Below are 27977 nucleotides of genomic sequence, written 5' to 3'. Positions count from 1 at the left end.
AGCGTCAGTGTACAGGTGTTCCTTATTAAGTGCTCCGTGAGTGTATATCCGACTAACGAGTGAGCAATAAAACCTCTGACAACACATTCAATACTTTAAAGAATGCATTTAATTTCAAACCATTTAGCAGACATTTATCTTAATTTACCTTGAAATTTACCTTAAGCGGAAGAAAAGAAAACAATAACGCTATAAACGTAAACACGCTCTGAGCGCGACACACCACGCGCTCAACTCAGCACCAGGAGAAACGTCATGATTTCGCACGTGCGCACTGACAGGGCAAGACATTCAGGTTTAATTCCAAACGACTCGCTACTGGAGTTAAATGCACTGCATAGGGTGCAGAAGTGAGTAATTCCATTCCCTATGTAGTGCACTTAAGTAGGTAGTAACAAGATTCGGAATTGAGCTGATTTGAGGAGCGTCTTTCCAACATCAGCAGCATCCGTGGCCAAAACCGGAAGTGGCAGATTTTTTGCGTTGTCATGTTCCACGCGGAGGTTTTAGCTCGTGCTGTTCATGCACATGGACATGTATTTTCATCCTTGATATATACTTTCTTCCCATAACGCCAAAGGATGAGTCATATTCTTCTATTAAAGTTGTAATAGAAGTGTGAATGTAATGTTATCATGTAACTGGAAGAGTTATTTCAAGCTTTTCCATCACCAGTTACTGAGTATAAATATCAGCATTAGGACTTTGTTTATTTGCAGCACATGAATTGCCCTCTTTATTAAAATAAAAAAGTTCCAGGTTTGTTAAAGCAGGGAAAACACTAATCTATGGCATGCCATCTGAAACACCATTCAGCTGATAAACTGGCAATGAAGAATATGCAATAATCATTTGCAGCAATAAACAGCAAGTCAATAAATTAAGGGAAAATTCATAAATAAAAGTCTTCTCTTTATTATACCACACAATACTTTACTCCTTCAGATAGCAGATCAAGTCCCTCACTCTATTTTCAATTTTGAATATGCAGTTAAACACAGTCTGAGGAGGTGTGGGTTAAAATCAGCATAGAATAGCATAGACATGCAGCAATAGAATCCACAATTAAGCACCAAAGAGATTGGTGCAAGAACAGCTCTACAGCAGGTACATAACTACTGCACAACATAACCACTTACTTCTTAGCATTCTTGATTTAAAAAACCCTCAATTTAGTGGAAAGTTCTGGATGAAAAATGGGAGAAATGGCATGAAAAAAAATACCATCATTTTTTAACAGCTATATTAAGAATTATCATACAGAGAAAAAGTAAGAGAAACTTGACAAATTGTAACATAATGTACTGACGGTTGTAGTGTGGTTACTGAAACAGTATATTTGCAAGAGAAGAAACGCCTTTGCATCCTACATAAATTAAACTATACAATTTTTAGAGCTATTTTATGGAATGTGGGTTGTAGAAAAAGGTTCACTATTTACCACTCAGACAAATCTGAAGGTTGTATACAAAAATAATTTATAATAAAACTAACAGGTTCCATGCAAAGACTCCATACTAAAATTGATCGTACTTGATAGTCTTGCACTGTTTAATGTACATCTTTTTGAAGCAGTGACCACCATTAATTGTGAAACATGTTGTGCAGCACTGGGTTTATTTCAGTCATCAGAGATCCAGTCACTGAATAAACTCACTCCCTGTCTTCATCTGTTACTCTCAAGTCAATAGCCCGGTGCTGCCGGCCTGGTCACTGGGAGTGATGGGAACTGGCTGAGTACAGGGTGTAGTCTGCAGCTCTAGCTCTGGCTGCCAGCTTCTTGCGGAGCTCCCTGACCTCCTGCAGCAACTCCCTCTCCTCATGGTCCAACCTACCTCGACCACGTTCCAGAGAAACTGCACAGCAAACACATCATTACATACATCATTTATTTTTAGATGACAGCTCAAAAGGATTGCTGTTTCTACGAAACTGTTTAAAAGAAACAGCACATCTTGTCACAATACAAAACTCTAGATCATTCACATTTGTTCACATTAAATGTGCCGTTTATGAACTATTATATGTGTTTAAACCTTTCATATGGAAGCTTTTGTGAAGCTTTTTACTCACAGCATGTGGAGTTATCTGAAGGAGACTGGTTGTTCAGGCAGACAGTATTGGTATCAGCTTGTGGACTACTTGGCTTTTGCAAAAGTCCTCGTGTAGAGCAGGGAGAGCGAAGCCTCCTTTCCCGCTGCAGATCTACAGAAAATACTTTGTCACTCTGACCGCTTATAAGAGCTCATTACTCGGCAAATCTTCAAGATAGATAGATGTTCCTCAAAAGGACAGCAAAATCTAGCTCATCATTGCTTACATAGTCAAAAAAGACGACTATAACAAAGTAACTAGCAGGTGAAAATCACCAAGAACTGACTAGTCACTGTAAAACAAATGAGTCTGAGGAGAAGGGTAAAGAGGTAGAGAAGTGGTGACAACGAAGTAATAACAAGGAGTGATTCCATTAAAGATGTACAAAATGATAAAATGTCATGCAGTATACATTTAGAATTTCAGTTAGATTATATCAGGATCAGAAGTCTTTGTAATTTCAGTTTGCAGCCATCGAAAGGCAGCGCCACCTCTGCTCTGTGGCTTTTGTGTTAAATTACCACCAGCTGTATCTTCATTTTTATAGTTAAACCAAAATTTGAGATTTACTTTTTAGGTGCATTGTTTAAGTTAAACCCACTCAAAGACTCTTCTTGACTCCTCTTCAGTATGTTCTGGTGTTGTGTGATCTCGTCTACATGCTGGGAGAGCAGTGACTTCTGCTGGACGTCTGCAGTAGTTGTTACCTGCCTTGCCTCATCCAGCATGGTCTGCTTAGCTACCACATCATTCCACTAGAAACAAGTCACAAAGGTTTGTTTGATTACAAAGGTCATAAAAGCCAAATCCATGGATGAAGGTATTTAAAATAAGCCAAGACTACAAACAAACATGCACATGTCATGCGAAGCTCAGCTTATTGATCACATAATAAACAGTACATGCTAAATAAGTAGCATTGGGTATCACACAATATAGACAATGCCACTTATTCAAGCGCTTGATGTGTCTGAATATCAGATGTGTAAGCTGTATCACTAATTACAAAGAATTTCTAGCCTACAGCCACCCAGCAATTGTTGGAAACGTTCTTCCATCTGCCTAAAATTAGCTGTGCAAGGTGAACAAGACCAGAGAGACTTCATGGTAAAAATGTCAACTGAGTGACATGACTAATAGCAGAACATTTGGATTATGGCACCTGATGGTATGTATCTGATTTGTATTAGCATTTTTGTCTGTAGCCAACCGCTGTCACCTATGCCAAAAAAAAAATCCTGTAGCCTATTGCATTTTATGTTACATACAGTCTCCTGCAGTACTGCTGAATAGTAGTTACATCAACTTTCACAAGCTAATTTCTGATCATAGCTGCGGGAAATACCTGCAGGGTGCAGGGTGATGAGGTGCATGCGTTGTAAGGGAAAAAATACATGTGAAAAATTATTATATATATATATATATATATATATATATATATATATATATATATATATATATATATTTTTTTTTTTACACATTTACCACCCTTGTAGAATTATCAGCATATAAAATACATATAAAAATAAATGTAGCTTCACTGGTAATTTGGATAATAGACAAATCCTTATGCTGATTCCTATAAGTAATTTTCTTTCTTTAAAACACTAATCTACATGACCTGTTTTAAACTTCATGACAAGTAAATTATGCTGAATTCTCTTTTAAGATTGAATATTCAAATACTTTTTTCTGGTTTTGGAAACTTCATATATTTTTAAAAATATATTATTATAATTTTAATTCTGAGTATTACCATTTACTAGCCTTTTACACTATAATCCTCCCCATTTCATACACCATGAATTCTGCAGAGGCAAGAAAACTATGAAGATGCCTAATGTGAAGTTCCGTACATGCTTGCCCTCCACTTCCATCATCATCTGAACAAGCTGCTCCTCCTTGGCATGGGTTTCACGGCTGAGTTTGGCCAGCTGCTGTCTCTGCTTCTCTTGCTCTTCCTCTGCCATCTTTAATCGCCTGATCACTTCTGTCTGCCATTCAGCATCCACATCCAGTTGTCCCGCCTCTGCTAGAGACTCCTCCAGCACCTACAAGAAAGGATTGTCTTCATATTATAATACTCCAGTAGTTACTCAAAATGCATGTTTAAAAGCACAGCATAATTAACAAATCTCTCAATGGAAAAAGTCTCGCTCTAACTTCAAGCTCTTTTGATCACTCTCAGTAAGTGAAGCGTGGTACGTACCCTTCTGGTTTCCTGGCCGAGATCACTGTCTGTTTGAAGGAGGTTGTGAAAAGCTGAATCTTCCATCTCAGCTCTTCGTCGCCGGGCATCTACTTCTGCTCTCACTTCTTTGCTCACACACTCATGTTCTTTGGCCAATTGCTGGGAAAATATGCAAAACCAAACCCCTTTATCAGACTGAAAACAATGAGAAGGCTTCACCAATGCAAACTGATGAGTGTTTTTAAGATCATTCTTAAAAACACATCCCAAATTTTGATATTAACAATTGTCCTGAAATCACCAGAGCTTCAGAAGACACAATACAGTAAACTCTTCAATAGAATTGGTGTATAAAATAAAAATAATAGAAGAGAGAACATACCTTTTCTCCAACAAAAAGCACTGTCATAATAAGTTTTCTAATTAGTATTAATTTCTCTCAAGACCATAATTAACATCCTTAAAGAGTTTTCACAAAAACAAAGAAAGAAAACTATGTATGTTTTTAAAAAAATAATGTGAGCTCCTATAAGTATAAGCCCAAGCTTGCACAAATCAATATTTTATTGATTTTTGCTCATTTTATAAAAAGGCAGAGTTGACTGTAGGATATTTTAACAGGACAGGCAATTGCATACCTCTGAAGTACCATCTAACTTTTAGGTGTAAATTATATAAGGCCATCAGTACTGGACTGCTACTAACTCTGGGTTCTGGCAATTAATTTGACATCACAAGAACAATATAATATAATATCTAAAATGTCTTCTAAAATAAGATTTTTTTGGCTCAGTGTTGACTCCGTTTGTGAGTATGGTTTATCATCACTGTGCTGGCTGTAACAGGGACTGACCTGCTCAAACAATCTTCTCTGTGCATCCAGCTCCATTTGTCTTACTTCCATATCCTGCACAGCCATAGCAGTCTCCTGCTCTCGCAGCGCCATCTGAATAAAGCACACACACACACGCACACACATGTTCACACTTAATAAGGCTTGTACTGCAGGAATAATGCAATGTTCCTTTTTTCCTGAAAGGGCATTCATAGCTCTAATACAATGTCACAGAATACAGAAAAGTGAAACAAAAAAGTAGTTAAACCTTTCTCTGGATCTCATCGTCCAGTCGGCTGAGCTCCATCTTGCGCTGATTCTGCTGGTGCTTGAGGAAACGCATCCTGGCAGCATCAAGAAGTGCGAGCTCTTTCACCTTTAACTCTCGTTTCATAGCAGCCAACCTGCACATGGCACTCTCAGTTTGTATATGCATATATATATGTGTGTGTATGTGTGTGTGTGTGTGTGCCTGCGTGTACATATACAGTAATATACACAGAACAATCCATAATGACAAAGTGAAAACAGACTTGTAGAAATTTTTGAAATTCATTAAAAAAATAAAAAAAATTAAATATAAAAACCTGCCAGAAGGACAACCATCTCAGAAATACTACATCAATTAGGTCTTTATGATAGAGTGCCTAGACAGAAGCCACTACTGAGTAAAAGACATACAGTCAGGTCCATAAATATTGGGACAGTGACACAGTTTTGGTAATTTTGCCTCTGTACACCACCACAGTGGATTTGAAATGAAGCAGTCAAGATGTGACTGAAGCGTAGACTTTCAGCTTTAATTCAAGGGGTTTAACAAAAAAATTTGCATTAACCGTTTAGGAATTACAGCCATTTTTTACATTTTCACAGGCTCAAAAGTAATGGGACAAACTAATATAATCATAAATATTAGGATTATTTTTATTACTTGGAGGTAAATCCTTTGCAGTCAATGACTACCTGAAGTCTGGACCCCATGGACATCACCAAATGCTGATTTTCCTCCCTTGAGATGATTTGCCAGGTCTTTACTGCAGCCATCTTCAGTTGCTGCTTGTTTGTGGGTCATTCTGCCTTCAGATTTGTCTTCAGTAAGTGAAAAGCAGCTCAGTTGGGTTGAGGTCAGGTGACTGACTCGGCCATTTAAGAACATTTAATTTCCAAGCTCTTGGGCTGCTTTCACAGTATGTTTTGGGTTGTTATCCATCTGTACTGTGAAGTGCTGTCCTATCAGTTTTGCAGTATGTGACTGAATCTGAGCAGAAATTATAGCTCTGTACACTTCAGAATTCATCCTGCTACTTCTATCAACAGTCACATTATCAATAAACCCCAGTGACCCAGTTCCATTGGCAGCCAAACATGCCCATGCCATAACACTGCCTCCACATGTTTGACGGATGATGTGGTACGCTTTGGATCATGAGCCCTTCCTTTCCTTCTCCATACTTTTCTCTTCCCATCATTCTGGTACAAGTTAATCTTGCATCAGAACTGGTCAGGCTTTTTTTAGAGGTTTTTTAGCAAAGTCTAATCTGGCCTTTGTGTTCTTGAGTGTTACCGGTAGTTTGCATCTTGAGGTAAACCGTCTGTATTTACATTCATGAAGGTGGCTCTTGATTGTAGACTTTGACAATGATAGGCCTACCTCCTCCAGAGTGTTCCTGACTTGGCTAGATGTTGTGAAGGGGTTGTTCTTCAATAAGAAAAGAATTCTGCAATCATCCACTTTAGTTGTTTTCTGTGGTCTCCCAGGCCTTTTGGTGTTGCTGAGCTCGCCAGTGCATTCCTTCTTTTTAAGAATGTACCAAATTGTTGATTTGGCCCTCCTAAAGTTTCTGCTATCTCTCTGATAGGTCTGTTTTGGTTTTTCAGCCTAATGATGGCCTCCTTCACTTGCATCAACACCTCTTTGGACGGCATATTGAGAGTTCCCATGAACAGCTACCAAATGCAAATTCAACACTTGGAATCAGCTCCAGACCTTTTATCGCCTTAATTTATCATGATATAAGGAGGAAACAGGCCACAGCTGGCCATGAAACTGCTTATCAGTCAATTGTCCCATTACTTTTGAGCCTGCGAAAATGGAGGAACTCTGTAAAAAATGGCTGTAATTCCTAAACGGTTAATGCAATATTTTTGTTAAACCCCTTGAATTAAAGCTGAAAGTCTACGCTTCAGTCACATCTTGACTGCTTCATTTCAAATCCACTGTGGTGGTGTACAGAGGCAAAATTACCAAAACTGTGTCACTGTCCCAATATTTATGGACCTGACTGTATGTCAGGTACCTAAAGGAAAGATTCTCTGGTATGATTTGACAAACATTGAACCCTTTGGGCTGAAAGGCATACACCACAACTGGAGAAAACCAGGCACTACTCATCAACTGCCTAATATAATCCCTACAGTGAAGCATGGTGGTGGCAGCATGAACGTAATACAGAGAGCTCCTTGAAGAGAACCTCCTCCACAGTGCGCATGACCTGTGTGAAGGTTCAACTTTCAGTATGACAACAACCTGAAGCACTGTAGCTAAGACACTGCTAGAGTGGCTAAATTATAGACTTCATGCAAAAATCTCTAAAAACTTGTTTATGCTTTGTCATTATTATTTTGTGTAGATTGATGGCCAAAAAATTCAATTTAATTTATCTTTAATTAATTCTATGACACAAAATCTGCACAAAAACTGAAGGGTTCTAAATACTTTCCAAAGTCCCTGCTTGCACTCTGCATGCAAAGTACATTGTCCTTAACCATTACGGGACAAAAAGCATACCTAACTCCCTCTCTCTCCCTCCGTCGAGCTACACGTGCTACTCCTGAAATACCAGTGATGCTGACCCCTTCTGCTCTCCGGACCTGCCTGATCCATCCTGAGTCCCTACTTCTAATTGGAGTTCTCATCGGAGATCGATCGCTGCTGCTGGGGGTGGCCCCACATGGACTGCCTGACGATCACTGGAATTTCTGGGGAGGGTGCTGCTTAGGGACTGTGGAGATGGCTTTGGACTGCAGTTCATATGGGGAGTTGTACTGTGATGGCTTGGGACTGTGATTGCTGTGGTGGTTTTGGGGCTGCGGTTGCCACAAGCAATTTTGCATTCACATCTCTGAGAAACCATGAAGATGCCTTTGGACTTCAAAAATATGAACAGTTTTGCTATGATGGCTTAGGACTACAATTGCTTTGATAGCTTTAGGACTGCAATTCCCACGAACAGTTTTGCACTCAGCCTATCCTCATCTGGGTGACAACGGATATTGCAACTATAAATAATTTCTTTCTGTAACTGTGTAGCTTTCCTGGTTACACAATTGCACAATTGCAGCTTTCCTGGTTACACAATTGCACTATTTGTCCACGTAGTACACAGTTACAGAAAGGAATTATTTATAGTTGCAATATCCGTTGTCACCCAGATGAGGATAGGTTGAGTGCAATTGTGTAACCAGGAAAGCTGCTTTGTGACAATGTCCACTGTTAAAAGCACCAAAGAAATAAAACTGAACTGAATTGTCCAACTATAGGCCAATGTCAAACCTACCCTTTATCTCCAAGATCTTAGAAAAGGTTGTAGCACAGCAGTTATGCTCAAAGCTACATAGGAATAACATTCATGAAATGTATCGGTCAGGATTTAGGCCTCATCATTACACAGAGACAGCACTGGCTAGAATGGTAAATGACCTACTACTGGCCTCTGATCAGGACTGTGTCTCCTTGCTTGTGTTGCTTGACCTTAGTGCAGCTTTTGATACCACTGATCATACTATTCTCCTTGATTGAGAAAATGTTGTTGCTGTTAAGGGAACGGCCCTCTCCTGGCTCAGGTCTATATGTAAATAGTGAAATCTCTACGCATACTAAGGTAAAGTTTGGTGTTCCACAATATTCTGTTTTAGGCCCACTGCTTTTTTCTTTATATATGCTACCTCTGGGCAAAATTATTCATGTTAAATTAAATTAAACATGGTATTAACTTCCACTGTTATGCTGATGACACACAGTTGTATGTTTCAGCAAAGCCATATGACAGACACCAGCTTAATAAAGTTGAGGAATGTGTAAAGGACTTTAGACACTGGATGCTTATTAACTTCCTTCTACTTAATTCTGACAAGACAGAAGTACATGTACTAGGACCACATGCAGCTAGAAGTAAGCTTTCTGATTACATAGTAACTCTGGATGGCCTTTCTGTTTCATCATGTGCAGCAGTAAAAGACCTTGGTATGATTATTGGCTCCAGTCATTCATTTAAGCTCATGTAGATAATATAACTAGGATTGCTTTCTTTCATCTCAGAAATATTGCTAAAATAAGAAATATATTGTCACTACACGATGCAGAAAAATTAGTTCATGCTTTTGTTACCTCTAGGTTGGATTATTGTAATGCCTTACTGTCTGGATGTTCCAGTAGATGCATAAACAAGCTCCAGTTAGTCCAGAGTGCAGCTGCAAGAGTCCTTACTAGAACCAGAAGATATGACCACATCACCCCTATCTTATCCACACTGCATTGGCTCCCAATCAAATTTCGCATTGATTATAAAATACTTCTACTGAACTAAAGCACTGAATGGCCTTGCGCCTCAGTACCTGAGCAAACTTTTGGTCTTTTATGATCCACCACGCCTACTTCTATCAAAAGGTGCAGGCTCTTTGTTGGTACCTCAAATAGTGACAGCTACAGCAGGGGGCAGAGCTTTCTCTTACAAAGCCCCACAGTTAAGGAACAGCCTTCCAATTAGTGTTCGGGACTCAGACACAGTCTCAGTGTTTAAGTCTAGGCTTAAACCATATTTGTTTAGTCAAGCCTTTTGTGAATAGTTTTTTTAATAGGTAAAGGAGCAGATCTGGAAGGTTCACGGGTATTGTGGTGAACTGGGATGTTCGGATGCTGTCGCCCCCCTATTCTCACACATTCATGTTGATGGTGGAGTGGCTTTATGTCCCAGGACACACTCAAGTCTGTGTTACCTTTTGGCTCTCCCTTTTAGTTATGCTGTCACAGCTAGTCTTGACGGAGTCCCTGCTTGCACTCTGTACATATTCTTTAACCATTACGTGACAATTAGCATACCTAACAATCTCACAATCTCTCTCTCTGTCTGTCTCTCCCCCTCACTCTCTGTCTCTCGCTACACGTGCTATTCCTGAGATGCCAGTGATCCTGGCCCCTTCTGCTCTCTGGACCTGCCTGATCCATCCTGATGCCCTACTTATGGTTGGATTTCTCATCATATGGAAACCACTCGCTGCTGCTGAGGATGTCCCCATATGGACAGCCTAAAGTGACATGAGATTAATGTGGATGTTACCATTTAGAAACCAGGAAGATGGCTTTGGAACTGTTCAACTGATATGAACAGTTTTGCTATGATGGCTTAGGACTACAATTGCTTTGATAGCTTTAGGACTGCAATTCCCATGAACAGTTTTGCACCTTTGTCTCTGGCTTGCTCATTAGGGATAAATTCATAAATTTAAAATTTATATCCTGAATTTATATATTTCTGTAAAGCTGCTTTGTAAAAATGTCCATTGTTAAAAGTGCTGTACAAATAGAACTGAACTGAATTTACATATTGATATTTCTCTGTGTATGCTAGTTCAGCAGCATGTAGCTAATGATACGGATTTTATTTTGCTAGTATATTTTATTTTGCTAGTTAGCCAAAGTTTAATGCCCTACTTTATCCAGTATGTGTCACATGATGTCAAAGGCTTTCCAGACAGATTCTATTATACGAATTATACTTATAAGAAGACATAAATAAATATTGTAATTGAAATTTCAGACCAATTCAAAGAAAAAAAGAGGAAAAAAGAGAGAAAGGAGAGACCTGGTTCTCTGATGGGCAAGTTTGCTTTCTTCTTCTTGCAGGATTCTTCGACGTTGTTCTTCAGCTTGCTGGAGCAGCTCCTGCTGTGTGTACCAGGCTTCATCCTCAGCCTGCTGTCTCACTGCCTCAGCACGTAGCTCTTGAAGTGCCTGTCTGCTTGCGCCCAGACACATACATACACATGAAACAACTGCTATTAACACAGAATCTTTATTTTTAAACACCAATTAACACCTAAAAGTCGTTTTTTTTTCTAGGAGATGGGCAGCTCAAAACTAATGCTCACTAGCTGTACTGTGTTTTAGGGTTTAGAAATTCAGTTTTTAATCAATACCTAGGGGATGCATACAATACACGTTTAGGTATTTTCTCTGTTCCAACACACAAAAACACCACAAAAAGACCTGAGTGTTAATGACAGAATAAATGCAACACATGTTCTCCATCTACTCTTGTTTATTTAACATTCAGTTAATTTTGTATGGCTCTGGAAAGAAAAGCAGAAGTTCCCACCTCTCTCTGAGATATTCCACTTCTTGCTGGCGGATTCGCTCCCGCTCCTGGCACTGGTACTCCACTATGAACGTGGGATACTTGTTGAAGATTGGATACTGACCGGGTGTCAAAGGTTCAAAATCATTCAGCATGGAGTGCGGGTGCAGTTCTGCTGGGGTCAGCTCCATCAACCGATACGTCTCCTTTAGCATAGCGCTCATGTCTATATTGTTCCGATGATGGAAAAAGTACTGTAAAGGGAGAGTGTTTAAAGAAAAACAGACAATGGCAATGTGAGTAGGCTTGATATTTCATTCAACACAGCTCAAATTACAAACCACAGCCTTGGTAAGTACTTAAATGAACATCTAAACAGACAGCAAAAGAAAATCAGTCAGTGCTTTTCCTTCTGTCACAGTCACATGAAAATTCTGAGCAGTCTTTTGCAAGATAAGCTCACCTGTCAAACCAACAGTACCTGAAACTATGGGAACCTAAACTTACCGAGTCCTTATATATATTATAAACATTCACACAAACTGTACACATCAAATGATCAAATGATCAACAGATCAAATGACACATGATTGCAGTGTGTAGTATAAATCTGGCAGCCCAGTGTTAGTGTTTAATTGAGACTTTTGGCCAAAATGAGGCATGACAGCTGGTGCAACTGTTGTCAGTTCTACCATTTCCCAGTAGATGCCCAGGACTTAAATGACAGTCCGCAATCAGGCAAATAACACATTACTTTATCATTGGTGTGCAGAATGTTCTGCTGCTTATCACTGATAATCAATAATCTATAATCAGTATAAACAATAATGTTACTTCCAGAATGCTTTACTGCAGTCTGCGCATATTGCATAACAGAATGGGCAAATCCAGTGGTTCAAAAACCTCAGTTTAACATTTGAAAATAGCAGTGTTACTCCAAACTGCACAGCACGCAGTCTGAGAGTCACATGCTAAACTGAATTTATTATTTCAGATCATTTGGTATTTATCTTTGCTGAATCAAATATATCTACAGATCTGCCAATGTGTGAGGAGAAAGAGTACACATTTTGATTTTGATAAAGTACACATTTTATTGCATACATTACACGTGTGAGGATCTTTTACCACAGAGAAAACAACTTTGATATAACCAATCGACTATTGCGCTAGATAACATGATAAAATTGTGATATGAAAAGTACCTCAAAGTCATCCCTGTGAGTGCAGAGGAGTAATGGCGCTCTGCAGCAGGTCACGTAGGCCACCACAGACATCAGGAGGAATGAAGGATGATTGGAGAAAACATTATCAAACAGCTTCAACCATTCATCTCTGGTCAGCACCTCAGAGAACAGGGTTTCTAGTAGAGGCCACACATATAGCTGAGGGGGAAAAAGTGAATGATCCAACACACACTAAGATTTGTTTTGATCAAGTGCAAAGAATTATTTTTGGCTCATTCACAATGATTTAAAAGTGAGGCAGAATCTTAATCCAACCTCCGGCTTCCACATAATTTGATATAATGTCGATTCATAAGGCAAAGACTTGAATCTGCTTTGACACAATACTATATAATTTTGTACGTCTGATCGATATGTGACCAACTTTAGGCCTACCAAGAATGATGACAATTTTAAAAGTAAATTGTCCAAAAATGTGAAAATGTTGTCATGGCAATGTCAGTTCTGTTATTCTTAATTTAATATTTGCCAATTTGAAAACAATCATATTTCCATTTTTACAGTCTACACTATTTAATTACGGCAAAAGATATATTAAAAAAATCAACCTGCAAATAAAACTGAAGTTAGCTCACATACCTGGGAAGTGACACCACAGTCGACAAAATGGCGCAGCAGCTCTTTATCATGATGAGCGAGTACGTTCTCTACCACGCTTAGAATGTTCAGCGGGGGGTTGGGGAAGTACTCGAACCAATGTTGGCACCAGTTGACTGAAAACAGTTGAAAAAAAAAAAAAGGACTATTCAAGTATCAAAGATGAATTTCTACAGCTGAGTTACCATTCGTACGTTCATGTATTTACTGCTTATACAACACTATATGTAGTGTTAATCCATTTGGTGTGTGTACCAATGACAGTAGCCACAACTTCGAAGCAAATGAGAGGATTGTTCTGAAAGAGCTTGACAAACGGAAACGCCAGCAGCGGGAGATACTCTGCTTCTCCAAAGATGGCTGACCAGTGAGCCAGGGCAGACAGGACCCTGTGTGAGAGGGAGGTTACAAGATATTTTTGCATCCAAATTTACTATTTTACTTAAAATAAAATCCATATAATTGTGTTTGTTTATTCATGTCATCTTCTACAGTGTACATCCTGAAGACATAACATGAAAACATTGCCTACAGTGACTGGTAAATTGAGAAATACATCCAGTTTTGTTATTTATTTAAAAATGTAAAAATATATATATCATTTAACTTCCTTATCACTTTTTTATTTTAGGTTTATTTATTGTACTAATTTCATTTGACTAAGCTTTGTAACTGGCATCTAATTCTATAGTGGAAACAAAAGCACAATGAGAATCAAGCATATTATTTATTATTATGACCTCTGCAGTCCTCTCTGCAGTTTGTGGCTCTTGATTGGGTAGCGCTCATGCAGACACATATAAGCAGAGTGCAGGCCTTTATCCGTTAGACTGCTGAATACAGCATGATTCTCAGGAAGCTGCAGCAGAGAACGCCAAATGAACATCCTAAAATTATCACACACATGCATACACACAGATCAGAAAACAGAAAATACAACTACCCACAGTAATCAGAAAATAGCAACATGCAAAAGCTTATTAAGATGATTAGTTATTGTAAACTTGTTACCTGTACTTAGCTGGATACTCTCCATACGTTCTGAGTAATGCCTGAAGTTGCTTCTTATTAAGGCCACCTGGCAAACCATTCTGGATGGGCAAGGTAAAGGACTTACATTTGCAAGGTTGTTGAGTAATAAAACAAAAAGGCATTTTTCAGCATTTTATGAGTTCCTTAAAAAGGAAAATTGTCTAGAAAAAGCAATACGGCACAGATAACAGATCAACAAACAATCCTAACAGATTACAGATTAATCTATAAACATATAAAATTCTTAAAGAAATACTTATGCACTACATACTCATGTTCTGTCAATCCCTATCTACTGCATCTCTAGTGTTTGTGCTTTTACCATAGACAAGGATTTTGGCATGTTTCCCTGTACTGAGAAAGCACTGAAACATATGGTAACTCAAAATTCACTTATAATGGAGGACTAAGGGAAAAATCTCATAATTCATTTTGTCAAAATAAATTGTAAATTAATTATGTGTTACCAACTTAGTTTGTGAAGCTCAAAGTAAACACAGAACTGCCACAGTTTCATCCTGATACCCCAAAGCCTTAAGATACGTATAAGTAACTCAAATTATTTTACTAATATATAAATCCATGTGTGTGGTACTCATGCAGTGAATAGCAATTAGGTTGAAAGAAAAAACACATCCCTTTAACATGAAGTAGAGTAGAACAGAATGGAATAGAGTAGAATATAATAGAAAAGCATACAGTAGTGTAGAATAGAATGAAGTAGAGTAGAATACAATAGAGCAGAACAGAAAAGCATAGAGGAGTTTAGAAAAGAATATTACAGTACAGTAGAGTAGAAAATAATAGGGTAGAATAGAAAAACCTAGGGTAATGAGAAAAAAAAATAGTAAAGTAATATAAAATAGAAAAGGAATAGAATAGAAAATCATAGTATAGCAGTATAGAACAGTATAGAGTAGAATAGAGTAGAGTAGAAAAGAATAGAGTAGGAAAAATAGAATAAAGTAGAACGGAGTAGAATAGAATAGAATCGAGTAGAATAGCTCAGAGTAGAATAGAATTGAGTAGAACCTCTTTGTTCTCCAGTGTGGAAACAGCTGGGGGCCGCAGAGTTTTGGTACGCAGTTTGCGTGCAGACGGTTTGGCCGGGCGAAGCACAGCTCCAGCGTGCACCTTCATCTTTAAGCAGGAAGTGTCAGTTTTCTTGCCTGCAGTTATCATTTTCACCAACGACTGTGGAGGCTAGACAGACAGACAGACAGGCAGACAGGCTTTAATACAGAATACACTACAGGGCTAAGCTTTGTTCACAGGTAACAATATTAAGATGATATTTAATTTAAACCATGAATGTATGTTCATCTGAACCTATAAAGTAATGTACCCATAAAGTAGTGCCTCATTGGGCAACAGTTATTTATCTAGCCAATTACTGTCAAATCCTAACACGTTTTAATAAAAACACAGCTATGATTCTTCTCTACCTTGTTGATTTCTTGAGTGAGAGCCTGCACGCTGTATACTCTCAGAGCACCACAGTCCATCAATGCTACAATGTGGCGGCCTTTAGGACAAACAGCAGCCGAGTTAACAGCATCATCATGAGAGCCGATTTCAAAGAGCTGCTTGCAGGTCTGGATGTCGATAAAACGCATGAGGCCATCTTGGCTCAAAACACCAAGGATCTGAAACACAAACATCCAGAAGAAGGTAATATAGCAGCACAATCTTTTAGCAGCATGAAACTCTATATGATTAAATACAGAAATTTAGAAAAGTTTACGGAAAAGTACAGTAGAAGAAAGCAGAATACAATACTAACCAATTGTTATATTTAAAATAAATATTCACATATACATGAAAATCTTTAGCCGGTTCTGAAGCAATAATTAAGTATGAAAAAAATATAGATATATTTTAATTAATTTTTAGAAAAAAAATTTTCTCAGTAAAGCTCCAGTCCCTGATGTGCTACAGTACCTGGCTGGATCCTCCATCAAAACTGTCTGGCAGGAAATCGAGGTGCCTCACAGTCCGCACTTCTTGTGGCATCTGTATTATTCTTAAGAGCTGTCGACTGTCCAACCTCCACAAATGAATAAGGTTTGAGCGCCCAGCTGCAGCCAGTGTCTTTCCATCTCTGCAAAGATACATCATGTGTAATACTTCTCCATCTAAGAGTTTCAAGATTTTCCTAAAGTTTTATTGTTATTCTACAGTTATATCATTACTCGTTAAACTACAATTGTGTTAATGGATTTCACTTGTTTCTGTCTTTTGAGAGCACCAAGACTGAGGTTATTGAATACTGTGAACCTGCTGGCTTTCTTCCAGGCATAGTGTGATGCTACGTATGTGATATTAGATTTCATCTTTTTATACATGAACAAATACTACACTCAGTCTGTGAGAGACCTCAGTGCCTTATCACCAGCACATGAACAAACCTAGGATATAGACCATGATAAAATGCAAAATATGAATATATAAATATGTAAATGTTGTGAGGATAGAAGAATAGCAAGACCGTTTTATATCCAAGACGTCCCCTTGATTCAGTGGATAATTTCACCTGGACATGGTAGATTTGTACCCAAGAACTACTGCTGTAATCATAAACACTGTCCTGTGCTCATACTAGGACTCTTATTCACAAACTGCTCATCTGGACATCCTTTCAACACATCTAGTACTGTCTGACTTTATAAAGATCTTTATATCTATATCTATATCTATATCACAGTGCGGTTGAATGCTCAAATCTGAATTTTCAGAAGGTGTGCATTATTTTTATATTACAGCACAGGTAGTTCTGGCAGTAACATGAACATTAGGTTAATATTAATGCACTAGTTCTAATATATTATTGTTTCTACAGTAACAACTCATACACAGGGACTTGTATGCCGGACGCTCCAAATAATCAATAACTAATAATGGGCTAATGAGTCTGATTGCTGTCAGGGTTTGTTCCTCATATCTCAGGGAGTTTTCCTTGCCAGTGTCACCTCTGGCTTGCTCATTAGGAATCAAAATCTATAGCAGATTTAAAGAAATCCAGATTTGTGACCTAACGTGTTCTGTTGGTGTAAATTTCAAAAGTAAAAAACTCTATGACTCCAATAAATTGGCAAAATTTTATTATAGACAATTTAAAAAATGAGCCTACTATTTGAATAATGTTTGGTGGGGGTCAGTGAAATTTATTTTAACAGTTAAAATAAACTCCCTGGCTGCAAAAAAGAAACCCTCTGATCTGCATCATCAGAGATGCTATTTCATCAACCTTTTTTTTTGCATTTTCCTGTCATTAGTCTGGTAAAACTTTTTTTAGGCACTTTTCAAATCTTTGGAATTCCTATTTAAAATTTTCACATAACAGTTGGATGGAAAGTTCACGTGATCATGACAATCTGCCAATAAAGGTTTATTTTTGACAATATTAATTCTCCTACTGTGTGACAGCAAATGCCTTGTAGTGTATCCGTGGTCCATCCTGTGGAACTGGTAGCTGATATTTGCAAAACAGCGTGTCACTTTCCCAAGCAAAGATAGAGTCGTCGGTAAAACAGCTCAGAATGGTGTTACCCAGTGGGAGAAAAAACACCTAAACAAGAAACAATACAACAATAATGCACAAACAAATAAGAAAAACTCACTATACATATAAGAATGGGTATAGTGTATGATATGAAACTGTACATAAAGATTTATTGACTTTTTTACAAGTTTTATATTATTGCACTTGTTCTAACCCATAATAGTTTTAATAGTAACAACATGCATAGTTAAGAGTTATATAGATTCAAAACATGTGTAATCAATGATATAGTGAAGACATTTATGTAGCATTTTTGGAAGGAGTCTCCAGCTGGAACTACGCTGTCAAGAGGAAAGTATTGAGAACAATGGGCTTTGTGGATTGGTATCATGACAAGCTGCATTTATTTTTTGGGTGTCTTTTTAACTTCAAGAGAGAAAGAAGACGGTGAGGGAACGACTGCATATAGCTGTTTATAGCTGTTATAATGTAAGTATTAACAGGAACTAATGTTATCGACATTCCACAACGTTAACTGTAACTATAAATGAATAAAGCATACAACCTCTCAGACTTTAATAAATGAATTGTTAGCACTAGCATATTGTTGTGATATAAGAGACATAAAACATGTTCATTATAACATGGTTATTTCAAACTAATCAACTTTTGGATAGTAACAATAGCTTCATTTTGTGTTGGGTTGCATCAAACCATCCTGTCAATTACTATATTTCCTATAATTCTATTCTATAATTCTATTTATTCATATAAAATAATAATAATGTATTACAGAAATAAAATAGCAGGATTTCACATGAAAGATAAACAGCCAAATTTTGCTGCACAGTAAACATCCCAGTTTCACTCTCACTTTAGCAACTAACATGAACAAGTGTGTGTAGTTCAATCTAATTGAAACTGCTGGTTTTTTACCATCCCTCATCAGCCAGTGCTCCAGCTTATCAGCTTTCATAATCATGCTGAACTTTAAGCAACTGTTAGCTGAATCAGGTAACACTCATAATACAACATGTTAGGCTAAACAATTGATAACTATCACCCACATTTTCCTACAGTGGTAGTAGAATATTAGCACATAATTCAGACAATAACATGATTTGCTTACATACCGATCAGCCATAACATTAAAACCACCTGCCTAATATTGTGTAGGTCCCCAAGGTGCCACTAAAACAGCTCTGATCCGTCGAGGCATGGACTCCACAAGACCTCTGAAGGTGTGCTATCTGTGGTATCTGGAACCAAGACATTAGCAGTCCTGTAAGTTGTGAGGTGAGGCCTCCATGGACCGGACTTTTTGTCCAGCACATCTGACAGATGCTCAATCGGAATGAGATCTGGGAAATTTGTAGGCAAAGTCAACACCTTAGGTAGGTGGTACGTGTCAAAGTAACATCCACATGAATGCCAAGTTTTCAGGTTTCCCAGCAGAACATTGCCCAGAGCTGCCTCCACCATGCCTTCTTCCCATAGTGCATCCTGGTGCCATCTCTTCCCCAGGTAAACGATGCACACGCACCCGGCCATTATGGAGATGTTCTGACCCAGTCGTCTAGTCATCACAATCTGGCTCGTCAAAGTCGCTCAGATCCTTACGCATGCCCATTTTTCCTGCTTCGAACACGTCAACTTCGAGAACTTGCTGCCTAATCTGTCCCACCGGTTATGACAGGTGCCATTGTAACAAGATCAATGGTAATCAATGTTATTCACTTCACCTATAAGTGGTTTTAATGTTATGGCTGACCTGTGTGTAGTAGATGTGATGGTCATTTTCATGCTGAGCATTTAAAACCCTGAAATAGGCCCTAAGCTGTTGGATCAAGTTTTATGTATACACAGCTGCTGAACATCTCTTCATCACTTATTTTACCTTGTTACAATCCGGTTGCTCTTAGCTTAAAAAGTCTCTGTGATACAAATCTGAACAATTATTTTAAAAATGAATTTTAAAAATGAATGGCTACCAAGGGGCACAACAGAAAAGCATACACCCTATCATCCAGGTTTGAATCCTGACAATCTTACAGCCATCCATGGCAGGGAGTCCAAGACAGCAAAATTAGCCTTCGCTCTAGGTGGGAGGGATGGCATACACTCTCTCCCCTAACAATCACGGGCTAAGAGCTAAGAGCTCATGCATGTGGAAGGGGAGGATAGCACTTTCCTCTGAGTATGTTACGCCACCCCCTGACACAGCAGGAGCAGCAGTTTGAAAAGATGCTGTTAGTGGTTTCATGTGTCTTGAAGGAAGCACATGTTAGCCTTCTCCCTCCCAGGTTGGTAGCTGTTGTATGATAGGGGAGAGCTGGCTGGTGGGAGGGAATTAGCCAAGAATAAATTAGGGAAAAAAATAAAATCAGGAGGGGGAAAAGCAAAACAAAAAAAAGTTTACATTCTTTTTGGCATTCAAGTAATGCTACATTACTGCATTAATTTAGCATTTTGTTCCACTTTAGTGAAAATCTGAAAATTAAAAACAAGTAATTCTGACCCAACCAGAACCAAAGGGTTAGAAAGCTGTGCTCAGACCTTTTGTATTCCCACAGAGTGGCGCACATTGAGTTTCCTCTTCCTCTGAAACGTGTCCAAGTCCCAGAGCTGAGCCGTGTCCGAGGAGGTGCTGATGGCATAGCGCCCTGAACCATGGACTGACAGAGAAGACACGGCACCCTCGTGACCCCTCATCCAGCTCACCAACTGTTTGGTCTCTGAAACATAGAGAAATTATTATCTATGAGGCACTTGGGCAAAAGTCATCACCTAATACAGAGACAACAACAAACACAATAACAATAGTTACATACAGCACTTTTCTCAGACAAGAATACAAACCTTTGCGCTATACGCTATATGACATTATGCTAGGTTAAAACTCATGTTAAAAAGAAGAAATGGTGCACAGTAGCTACACATAATTCTTTTTATACCACATGCTCTGTTGAATTCACAAATCTGATTGGTCAGAAGCAGTTTTCCATTACAGCATGGTTCTGGCAGCAGTGCTGTCTGTAATTCAAATCATGGGTTTATATTAATGCGCTCATTCTAATATGTTTAATGTGTTTATAGCTGCTGTAACAAAAGTGATAACAGGAACTAAGCTGTTTGTGGATGTGACAAGACAGGTATGACATGAAGCTCAAGAAACTGTCATAGGCAAATTGTTGTAGGGTGGTAAAAGTAACATCCCATCCTTGATAATTTTCCTACAAAAACATGCCTGTAAATGTTTTATTCCATACATAATGTTAAAAAAATAAATAAAAAATAAAAATATGCCAAGGAGCTGATTTATAGCCACAATAATATCTGAAGAGGTGAAGAGGGCATGGGGAGTGGTCCAGTACTGCTTAAAACCATGTTTTAACCTGTGGTTTGAAAGCTGTGAGAATGTACCTTTGTCGTAGCACTTGATGGAATAATCAGAAAGGGCAACCAGATACTCTGTCGTTCTGCGCAGGTTGAAAGCCAGGGCTGTGCATGCTTGTCCTGTTTTCTGTACCAGTTTAAATCTGTTAAATGACAGTCAGTATGAGATTGGTGCCAGCAAAGTGACAAGTACTGTTTTGATTTATTTTTTTTGTTTCAGTTTTACATACCTGTTTCTGCTAATATCAAATACATAGATATTCCCATGGTGATCACCAGCAAGAAATGCCTCTCCAGTAGTGTCAAATGCCACTTGGAGGAAACGAACTGTCTTACTTTGGTAGCCAGCTGCGCTGCGAATTATCGTCAGCAGCACCCTGATGGTGGGAACAATAGTGAAAAACACTTTTGGCTGTTTTGTAGTTGGTGTAGTTTTCAGATGTATTCAGATGCTTTATACTAACCAGCCAATCCAACACTGCGGCAGTATACTAACTGTTCAACTGTGCCAGTCGTAAAGCTACAATAAGAGATGCCAGGTACTAATATGATTAAGATTTGGAATAAAGGCAATGGAATGCAATGAAGGCAACTAATGTGAAACTTGATTGATATTAACTGCCATGACTTACTGCAAATTAATATAGAGATTACACTGTCAAGGATAAATAGCATTTCATTTCCATCTCACACACAAATTCAAAGAAAACAATCCAAAAGAAACCCATAAATTAAAAGGTGTAATAGTGCAAAAATACTTTTTATTTCTTACTTGCATCATAAATAAAAATAAATCCGGAAAATACGCAGAACATTATTTTTAAAAAATGGTTTAAAGCAGAAGTGTATTAGGTGGCTGAGAAAACCCATTTGAAAATTTGGTCTGGAATTCTTGTCTGTGTTTGGATGGGAATCCTGTCAGGCATTTTATAGACACTCTAGAGGCCACTGTAGATCCTGGGGGTGGAGCTTTGTGAACACTGGTGGGCTTGTGGAGTAAAAAAAAAATTGATTCAAATGTCAAATCCACCTACTTCACTCTTAGACACCCAATTGTTTAAAAAAAAAATTTGACTAATTTTAGCTAAAGCACCTTTAAGACAAATAAGAATAGCCATTCAATCAGGACAAAAGAAATGGCGCTCTATAACAGGAATTAGTGTGTGTGATAGCCAACACCCTGCACTCGTTGAGCAGCATTAGATTTAGCGCACACTTTTGTTGTCATTTTGTTGTTTTCAGCTCTTTATCAGCTCTGCCTTTTATGTATATTGCTGTGAACATGCTTAGCAATTTATAGACAATTTATGTTCATAACTTCTGCTGTGAGTAAAAAGACATTCATGATTAGTTAAACTTCTGTAAATCTGGCTGGAGTTTTTCAAGTTCACTTTGGCTTATAAAAACATTTACACACAACTTTACTAAATGATTGATAAATGAGGCCCAATGTTACCTGCTCAAAAGTCTAATAACAAAGAACGTGCTAATTCGGTTTTAATTTAAATGTCCCTTTGTGGGGATTTGATTGTAAATTATTTAGTTATTCCTACATACTTGCTCAGGACATATGTGTACATATTTACAACAGGAAATTGAAGCTCATTTATGTTTTATGTTGTGATTTATGATTCTTTTCTTCATGTGTGTGTGTGTGTGTGTGTTTTTTTTTTTTAATTTAACCACGGTGAAACCAAAGACAATTTTCAAGAAATGGATAATAAATTCATCTAACTTCATACAGCTGCACTGGTCAATTCATTGATAAGACAAGACAAGACATGATTTTATGGATCCCAAGAGGAAATTAGAGTGTTCCAGCAGAATACATAAAAGGACAAACACAAATAAGAAGTAATAAGAAGATAAAATAAGATAAAGTAAAATAAATATTGAAAAATAAATCATGTCCGATCATTTCTCACCTTTAATGTAAAATTGCAAAGTATACAAATAAAGTGAAAAACACAGAGAGAATAAACAAAAATCTTAAATTAACCTGGCTGCATAAGTGTACACACCCCTAAACTAATACATTGTTGAAGCACCTTTTGATTATTTTACACCACTCAGTCTTTTTGGGGAAGAGTCTATCAGCATGGCACATCTTAACTTGGCAATATTTCCTCTTGCAAAATAATGCACTCTTTCTTGCAAAAACATTCTAGATCCATTAAATTGTAAGGGCATCTCCTGTGTACAGCCCGCTTCAGGTCTCCCCACGGATTTTTAGCTGGATTCAGGTCTGGGCTCTGGCTAGGCCATTCCAAAACATTGATCTTCTTTTGATTAAGCCATTCCTTTGGATTAAGCCATGCTTTGGGTCATTGTCATGCTGAAATGTGAAACTTCTTTTCATCTTGCACTAAAATTAACTATTCGTGATTCCCCCCACTTTGATAAAAAACCCAGTTCTGGCTGAAGAAAAGCAGCCCTAAAGCATGATGCTGCCACCAACATGCTTCACCATGGGTATGGTGTTCTTTTGGTGATGTGCTTTTTTGTGCCAAACATACCTTTTGGGTTTATGGAATTATTCTATCTTTCGGAATTTGGTCTCATCAGACCATAACACATTTTGCCACATGGTTTGGGGTGATTTAGTTTGGGCTTGAATGTTTTTTTTTTTCTTCTCTCCATGAGAAAGGGCTTCTGTCTAGCCACCCTACCCCATAGCCCAGACATGTGAAGAATCCAAGAGATTGTTGTCACATGCAGAGAGTAATCAGTACTTGTCAGATAATCCTGCTACTCTTTTAATGTTGCTGTTGGTGTCTTGGTAGCCTCCCTGGTAATTATTCTGTCTTGTCCTTTTTGGAGGGACTTTCTGTTATTGGTAATGTCACTGTGGTGCTCCAGTTTCTCCACTTGTTGATGATGGTCTTCATGGTGTTCCATGGTATATCTAATGTTTTGGAAATTCTTTTAAACCCCTCTTCTGGTTGATATCTTTCAACAAGACATCATGAAACCAAGATGTGAAGAAAATCCTACGGAAACTTTGGTCTTTATTTGGGGTTAATCAAATAAGAATAATTTCACTGATGACAGCTGTACGATAATTACTTTTGAACATGAGATTGTATGTGATTGGTTCATTCTGAACACAGCCACATCCCCAATTATAAAAAGAAGTGCACACTTATGCAACAGGTTAATGTAACTTCTTTATTTTTCCTATTTTTCCTTAAAATGTTTCTGACTGTTTTTCCACTTAATTTTTATATGTTGTAAATTCACACTGAGGGTAGAAAAAGTTACAAATCTAACATGATTTATCTTGGTTTCATTTTTTCCAACACAAAAACTTGCCATTTTAACAGGAGTGTGTAGACTTTTTATATCCACTGTATGCTAATGCTATATGCACTGTAGCTATGCTAAGGTGCAAGAAGCACAGTATATTGTGTTGCAGTTCTATAGACTGTTATAGTTATGTACACAGTATTATCCACAGATGAGTTAGTTACAGTTGCCGTATTGTGTCCAGTGCAGATAATGCATAGATGTATAATGATGCATGGAAGACAGATTAGCGTACAGAGCTACAATTTACCTACACCCAAGTCAGTCCCTTTGTAGGTTTACGTAGCACATCTGTTGCACTATACAGCTTCTCAGCCCCATCCTCAATGGAAAGGGAGCAGCATAAGATCACAGTTCACCTGATATTTTGGGTGGTAGATTGTCAGCACAGCAGCGACACTGACAGTGCAGTGACATGGCAGTGTGTACAGTGCAGGTATGAGTGTATAGTGCAGGTATGAGTGTATCCAGCAGGGATTTTTGAACACCTCAGTGTTAGTGCTGGATCGTGGAATAGCACATCAAAGAACAACATGATGATAAAGTGTTGCAGGACGAAAAGCGCCAATTCTGCATAGAAAAAGCTAGAGACGCTAACACGTCTACCTTGTGTGTACCTAGTGTACCCTAACAACGCAGAGGAAACTGAGAGAGGATAACAAACTGTGCCTAGTGGCAGATGAGCTACAGTTAATAATCACATCCTGACAGTGACGTGTATACAGGTGTACATGTTAAAATACAGACTTGTCTTTTCTGCAGGGAAGAATTTCAGCTGATGCTGTAATCATAAACAGTCATTCAACACATTTAGTACTGTTTGACTTTATAGTGTACAGTTGTAGAGAAATAATGATTAACAATGTCATTATTGAGTGTCATCCAGAAGAGGATGTGTATCCGTTTCAGTCTGGTTTCTTCCTCATGGCATCTCAGGGACTTTTAATTCCATCACAGTCTCTGGCTTGCTCAGCAGGAACCTAAATCTACAGCCGGATTTCTGTGACAATATCTATTGTTAAAAGTGCTCTATAAATGTAAAAAAACTGAATTGAAAATAGGAATTGAGTGTAGCTATAAAGGAAGTAGTCTTTAATTGTCCCCTGAGTGTGCATAGGTGTAAAAACTAAAATCTCTGTTTAAGGGTTTTCATTAGGTGGAACAGAGAAGAGGAAGAATAACAAGGAGTAGAAAATACTGATATTATTATTATTATTATTTTATATGTGCTGTACTGGAGTCTTTAGGAACAGGATGGAAAGGGCAATCTGAACAGAGCACAGAAGTTAAATCGCAAATCTGCGCCCAACCCCGCAACAAACTATGCCATCTTTATCACACGGTTGAACCTCTGTGCTGTATTTCAACTACAGGTGTCGTGATACAAACAAAACATCCACCAGGGGTTTGGAAACATCAGCTATTAAGTTTAAACTTACCCATTATTTGATGGCACTGGTTTGCGGTGCCATAATTTTCCGTCTTCTTTATTGGCGATCTGAATAGTCTGCATGATCACAGCTTGAAGCACACACACTGCCTGAAGCACACAGCCTGTAACCCACACACTGCCTGTAACATACACACACACACTGCCTGATGCACACAGCCTGTAACTCACACACACTACCTGTAACACACACACACTGCCTGAGGCACACAGCCTGTAACCCACACACACTGCCTGTAACACACACACACACTGCCTGAGGCACACAGCCTGTAACACACACACACTGCCTGTAACACACACACTGGCTGTAACTCACAACCTGTAACACAGTGCCTGTAACACACACAGTGCCTGTAACACACACACAGTGCCTGTAACACACAACCTGTAACTCATGCACAGCCTGTAACACAGTGCCTGTAACACACACTGCCTGTAACACACACACTGCCTGTAACACAGTGCTTGTAACCCACACACTGCCTGTAACACACACAGCCTAAAACACACACACACACTGCCTGTAACACACACACACTGCCTGTAACTCACAACCTGTAACACACTGCCTGAAACACACACTACCTGTAACACACAGCCTGAAACACACACTACCTGTAACACACAGCCTGAAACACACACTACCTGTAACACACACTACCTGTAACACACACTACCTGTAACACACAGCCTGAAACACACACTACCTGTAACACACAGCCTGAAACACACACTACCTGAAACACACACTACCTGTAACACACACTACCTGTAACACACAGCCTGAAACACACACTACCTGTAACACACAGCCTGAAACACACACTACCTGTAACACACAGCCTGAAACACACACTACCTGTAACACACACTACCTGTAACACACAGCCTGAAACACACACTACCTGTAACACACAGCCTGAAACACACACTACCTGTAACACACACTACCTGTAACACACAGCCTGAAACACACAGCTCGCTACACCATCACAGCTACGCTAACAACCTGTTGCTAACAACAGAGGTGAACTAACGTTAGTAATTAGCCTGTTACATTACACCAGCCTTAAGACACTTCAAATGTTTTCCTTCATTGCTGAAAATATTTCTTGTATAAATTTAAAAAATGAGCGATTTGTGTAGAGCGTCACTGCAGTGTTAAAAAAGCGCTCACTCGTATTTATGTCACAGCAATATTAAACCTACGCGCGTAGCTGTTTGGTACCGGAAGTGTACACCGGATGTTTGGTTTTCAATCCCAAATCGTTCCCTAGTCCCTGTATAAGTGCACTACATACCCTACAAAACAATGGCTAATATGCCCTACATAGTGCACTACATGGTGGAAAGGAAACCATTCGAGATACGACCTTAAAACAGACTTTGGCAGCTAATCTGTATTCAATAGCTCAGCTATTTCATGTTTTAAAGGGAAAATTAACACATTAACATTATTTGTTGTGGCTGTATACACATTCATACTCATAACTGTTGATATATTCTTCTCGTACAAATGTTTAGTAAATGCATTATTAATAAACGTTTTTAACGGTCCAATTATTGTTTGTGCTCCGCCTGAAAAGTCCTATTAGCCCCGCCCCGATTCATGACGTAATGTAGATGAGGGGTTTTGTAAAATTAATGCAAAATAAATTTCACTACAGACTTATAAACTTTATCCAACTATTCAAATATTAGGCTTATTGTTTACATGATTTCATTTATTCATCTACAGGAAGCGCTTTTCTCCTGGTCAGGGCCACAGGAGTCTATCCCAGGAGCACAGGCCCTGAGCCAGTCCCTCACTGTGCACCCTGCACACACACACACACACACACACACATTCAGACCTAGCCAGTCCATCACTGTGCACCCTGCACACACACACACACACACACACACACACACACATTCAGACCTAGCCACTCCCTCACTGTGCACCCTGCACACACACACACACACACTCAG

The 27977-nt window shown here is 38.6% G+C and overlaps 1 protein-coding gene across 4 annotated transcripts; it reads right to left on the bottom strand.

The window, feature by feature from the left end:
* Positions 1-895: 895 nt before the first annotated feature.
* Positions 896-27285, bottom strand: tbc1d31 (TBC1 domain family, member 31). 4 transcript variants are annotated; one of them, XM_026914465.3, is made up of 23 exons: positions 27216-27285; positions 25993-26125; positions 21478-21624; positions 21275-21390; positions 20408-20586; positions 17766-17917; positions 16291-16450; positions 15795-15995; positions 15382-15552; positions 14329-14408; positions 14058-14204; positions 13573-13706; positions 13300-13433; positions 12679-12858; positions 11495-11727; positions 10982-11134; positions 5389-5524; positions 5139-5231; positions 4304-4444; positions 3951-4145; positions 2696-2849; positions 2074-2205; positions 896-1856 (listed from the first exon to the last, which is right to left on the bottom strand). In XM_026914465.3, the coding sequence occupies exons 2-23, from the start codon at positions 26064-26066 to the stop codon at positions 1711-1713; spliced, it is 3258 nt and encodes a 1085-aa protein (XP_026770266.1). In that variant the 5' UTR covers positions 26067-26125; positions 27216-27285; the 3' UTR covers positions 896-1710. The 4 variants fall into 4 exon arrangements, with proteins under 4 accessions (XP_026770266.1, XP_034164841.1, XP_053084303.1 ...); XM_034308950.2 differs by having other exon boundaries at positions 27184-27238; XM_053228328.1 differs by lacking the exon at positions 27216-27285 and adding an exon at positions 26958-27209 and having other exon boundaries at positions 25993-26911.
* Between the last annotated feature and the right edge of the window lie 692 nt (positions 27286-27977).

Source organism: Pangasianodon hypophthalmus, chromosome 1 (genome assembly GCF_027358585.1).
Source record: "Pangasianodon hypophthalmus isolate fPanHyp1 chromosome 1, fPanHyp1.pri, whole genome shotgun sequence".
Classification (NCBI taxonomy): Eukaryota; Metazoa; Chordata; class Actinopteri; order Siluriformes; family Pangasiidae; genus Pangasianodon; species Pangasianodon hypophthalmus.
This window is presented reverse-complemented; position numbering and strand designations above follow the sequence as displayed.